Below are 4707 nucleotides of genomic sequence, written 5' to 3'. Positions count from 1 at the left end.
GCTAAAAATGCGGCAGACGGTTGGAATGGAAGAGCTGGGATGCCTCACGGCGGTTTGCAGAAGCAACTACACCATCCTTTCCCCAATTCCCTCGCCCAAAGCAGGCAAAGGGTAGTTTCTCTTTGTCCTTTGGCGTCTGCGTTGTAGAATTGATGCACTTTGGAGCCGCCATGGCTCAGTGCTATGGAATTCTGGGATTGGTCGTTTCGTGAGGTCCTTAGCCTTCTGTTTCTAACTGTGGAGACACGACGAACTACAAATCCCAGCATTCGACAGTTAAAGCGGTGTCAAACTGCGTTAATAAAACTACAGCCTGATGGGAGAACGAGAGAGTGACAGTTGTGTTTGTGAGGACACTGAACTACAAAAGAAGCAGCTGCAGGTTTTTAGCAAGGCAGCCATTTTATCTCGTCAGCTTCGAGGTTCTGGGCGTGAAAAAGTGGGCGGGACTCCAAAATCCTCGCAGGCGAATGGCCCAATCCGTCAGCGTCTTCTTTGAACGACATGTACAAACGACCAATCAGAGTGACGCTTAAGGCGCGCGCTCGAGTATCAGGGAAAATAATTCATGAACGCCCCAACTCGCCAGCGTCTCCTTTGGAAGCCATGAGCAGCAGAAGCGGCCAATCAGAAACGGCGCTTGGGAGGGGAAGCGCGCGAGGCGCGGAAAACCGTCACTAACGGCTGCCCCAAACCCTATCAACGTCCGCGCGCGAGGGACGGGGGCGGGGCTAGTTACCTTGTTAACAGTCGAATGCTCGCGCAGCGCCAGATCCCAGAAGCGGTAGCCTATTTGATTCCCGCACTGGCCAACTGCGAGGGAGGGAGGCGGGAAAGAAAGAAGAGAGCGAAGACACTTATACTGACGACGTTATAACAATTATTTTTTTACAAACATTATTAAAGTTGGCAACTCAACACGTGAGGGAGGGAATCAGGCAGCGTAGCCCTGCTTACCTTGAACCACCACTGACTGAGTCATGGCTGCGTTAGCGTGCGCGCGGGGGGGGGGGAAACCCGTTTTTAACGGCTGCTGAGGGAGGTGGTTTTCTCCACGAAACGTCTGTCGAGGAAGCGCCTCGCCTCAGTCCTGTCAGAAGGGAGGGAAGCTGGCGTTTTATTGCGCCGTTGAAACAAGAGGGAGGGAGAGAGGGAAGGACTGCGGTGGCGAAGAAGCAGCCGAGCCCAACGGCCGCTGTTGTTGCAACGGTCGCCTGCTCTGCGCCTCGTTAGTTCTGCCCGCCTCTTTTACCCACTTGATGGAAAGGAAGCCTTTGCTTCCCACGTCTGATGGCGGTCCTTAGTCGAGGGCTTCAGCGCCTTTTGTAGTGTGCTGCCTTGGATCTCGGGAGACATGATGTGAGGCAAAAGGGAAGGACTCCCTCACCTAAGATTAAGCGGGAATTTTGGCGCCAAGCTTTTACACTCGTCTACCTTGAAGCATCTACTCTCTACTTTTTCCCACAAAGGTGGAGGAGCCATGTTGTTGTTGTTGTTCTGGTTTCTCTAGTTACTCAGAGCATGGCAATGGCAATCTCCCTCTGGAGAAACTTGCCAAGAAAACCCCACAGTAGTTTCGCCTTAGGGTCGCCATAAATTGGAAGCGACTTAAGGCATGCAACAACGAATACAGACTATGTCAGCCTCTGCCTAGTATCACCTAGATCAGTGGTTCTCAACCTTCCTAATGCCGCAACCCTTTATTTATTTTACTTATTTATGGTATTTATACCCCATTCTTCAGCCCTAAAGCCTCTCAGAGCAGCTTACAGATAGTTATTCAGATGGTTCCCTGCCCTCAGGCTCATGTTCCCCATATTGTGGTGACCACCAACCACAAAATTATTTATGTTTTTCAATGGAAATAATGTGTTTTCCAGTGGTCTTAGGCAACTCCTGTGAAAGGGTCGTTTGACCCCCCAAAGGGGTTGCAACTCAAAGTTTGAGAACCACTGGCCTAGAAGGAAAGGATGGCAGAAGGACCCACTGAGTTCAGTAATACCAAATATAGAAACACTATTCAGGGGAAGCAGGGAAATTCGTTCTGAGAAAACAAAACCTATGCCTTTTTCTTTTTTGGGAATACGGTATTAAAAAAAATACTTTAAACTGCACAAAAATAACGGCAGAAAACAGCTATTTCTGCTTGCTACTAAAACTGGAAGTGTCCAGCGTTCTCCAGTACACAATATATATATATATACAGTGGTGCCCCGGGTTATGAAAATAATTCGTTCCGCCGCCGCTTTCGTAACCCGAAAGGCTTCGTAAGCCGAAAAAGCCATAGGTGCTAATGGGGAAAAGCCGCGATTTGGTGTGAAATAGCGCCGAAAAGCACCAAAAAATTTTTCGTAACCCGAAAAAACATTCGTAACCCGGAACAGTTTTTTTAAATAGATTTTTTTCGTAACCCGGAAATTTCGTAAGGCGGCGCATTCGTATCCCGGGGTACCACTGTATATATATATATATTTAATCCAAGGGTTCAAGTTCATTTAAGATGCTTGTGGGATGACTTCAGACTCACCCTTAGATTTGGAGGTTAGGATCTTTTGTTGGTAAATGGATTAGCCCCTCCTTACTTATCTGACCTTCTTTCTCCTTACATTCCTACTCGCACCCTCCGCTCTGGTAGTCAAGGTCTCCTGTCACAGTGTAGGACTACCACTGCCCCCTCCCGAATTCGTCCCTTCTCACTTGCTGCCCCTTACTCCTGGAACCTTCTTCGCCCACATGCACACCTCATTACTTCTCTACCCAGTTTCAAAACTGAGTTAAAGACTATATTGTTTAGAGAAGCGTTCCCAGGGGCAAGCCCCTCTCTGACCCAGGATACCTCCTTTTAACCATCCATTAAGAAGCCAAGCCCTTTCTCCAGTCCATCTGCCTTGGTTCAGGCCTCTGAGGTGGAGAAAAACTGCTGAACCTGATCCCCTTCCCCACAACCATTCCTTCTCCTTTTGTGTCGTGTCTTTAATTTAGATTGTAAGCCTGAGGGCAGGGAACTGTCTAACTAAAACATTGTATGTACAGCACTGTGTACAGCGCTTTATAAATAAAGGTTAATAATAATAATAATAATAAATGCAGTCAACTTCGAGTTATGTCAACCCAAAGAATGAGACGCCTTCAAGTCCTCATGTTATCAAAGGCACTGCTGAGGTCTAGCAAACTCAGGACTAGTCCTTTTTAATTGAGTCTAGCCTTACTTGTAGTGCCATCTTCCTGTTTTCCTATTGCCTTCTGCCTTACCATTATTATATTTTCTAGTGAGTCATGTCTTCTCTTAATATATCAAATGAGGCCCTATCAGTCAACTTGGCATCTAGGGAGAGTTCAGGCATGATTTGCTCTAGAGCCCATTTATTTGTCTTTTGCAGCTCATTGCATATGCAGAACTCTCATCACCACTTTCTTTACAAAAACATAAAGGGAAAACACAGAGCTAGTGATTCATGTGTGGGCATACATATAGTAAAACAAATTGGGAGGAGGTGGGTAACTGGGTAGAATGGTCTGAGTATTTGGGCTGATGGGAGAACATGGATGGATTTTAAAGCCTTGAGTGCTTAGAGGCCTACCCTTGCCTTAAGGAGTATTTTGTTAAGTATTGGTAAAGTTTGTCCTAGCCAGGAACTTTGAATACTGTAGCTTGAATCTATTGTTCTATGTCTTAGTTTCTGTGGTAGCACACAACATGCTCCTTCCTCATTGTGACATCCCTCTAAATATTTAAACAAGGCTATCATGTCACCTCTTAACCTCTTCCCCAAGTTAAACATACCCATCTCCCCAAGCTGTTCCTCATAGGTTATGATTTCCAGACCTTTCACCATTTTGGTTGCTGTCCTCTGAACATCTGCCTCGTCAGTATCCTTAAATTGCAGTTACCAGAATTGGACACAATATTTTAAGTGAGGTCTGACCAAAATAGAATAGTGTATACTATTACTTCCCTTGATCTAGACACAATACTCATATTGCTGCAGCTTAGAATCGTATTGGCTTTTCTACTATGGCTCCTAGATCCCTTTCGCATGTACTGTTGTCAGTCCAGGTGGCACCCATCTTATATATATTTTTTACTGTCTTACGTATCGTGGCAAACCTCTGAACAAGTCTTGCCAAGAAAATCCCATGATAGGTTCACTTTAGGGTTACCATAAGTCAGAAACGACTTGGAGGCACACAACAACAACTAATAGTGCCTTACATTTCTCTCTGTTGAAGTTTATTTTTGGCCAGCTCTCTAATCTGTGAAGGTCATTTTGAATTCTGATCCTATCCTCTGGTTATTAGCTACCCCTCATAATTTGGTGTCATCTACAAATTTGATAAGCATGGTGCCTATTCCATCATCCATGCCATTGATAAAGATGTAGATTAGCACTTGGTCCCATGACAACCCTGTAGTCACTTGTCTCCAGGATGAAGAGCAGCAATTGGTGGGCATCCTTTGGGTTCGGTTGGTGAATAAATGAACTTGACAGTTGCTTTGTCTAGCCCACATTTTACTAGCTTTTTGCAAGAATATCATGAGGGATCTTGTTAGAGGTCTTAATTGAATTATGCTACATCCACAGCAGACTTGTAACTCTGCCAAACTTGTAACTCTGTCACAAAAGGAGATAAGATTACTCTGGCATGAATTGTTTTTGAGAAACCCCATGCAGACTTTTAGTGTTCATGGCATTCCTTTCCTTTCTT

General features: G+C 45.4%; 1 protein-coding gene across 5 annotated transcripts in view; it reads right to left on the bottom strand.

The window, feature by feature from the left end:
- TUBE1 (tubulin epsilon 1) overlaps positions 1 to 1380 on the bottom strand; it is a 22348-nt gene extending 20968 nt beyond the window's left edge. Inside the window, exons 1-3 of one of the 5 annotated variants that reach the window (XM_042446181.1) lie at positions 1257 to 1380; positions 958 to 1090; positions 740 to 813 (exon numbers count right to left, since the gene is read on the bottom strand). In XM_042446181.1, coding sequence (XP_042302115.1) covers positions 740 to 813; positions 958 to 982 — 99 coding nt within the window. In that variant the 5' untranslated portion in view covers positions 983 to 1090; positions 1257 to 1380. The other 4 variants (XM_042446186.1, XM_042446184.1, XM_042446185.1 and 1 more) reach the window with 4 other exon arrangements.
- Positions 1381 to 4707: the final 3327 nt, after the last annotated feature.

Source organism: Sceloporus undulatus, chromosome 1, assembly GCF_019175285.1.
Source record: "Sceloporus undulatus isolate JIND9_A2432 ecotype Alabama chromosome 1, SceUnd_v1.1, whole genome shotgun sequence".
NCBI classification, from domain to species: Eukaryota; Metazoa; Chordata; class Lepidosauria; order Squamata; family Phrynosomatidae; genus Sceloporus; species Sceloporus undulatus.
The sequence above is the reverse complement of the archived record's forward strand: the minus strand, read 5'-3'. Positions and strand labels throughout refer to the sequence as shown.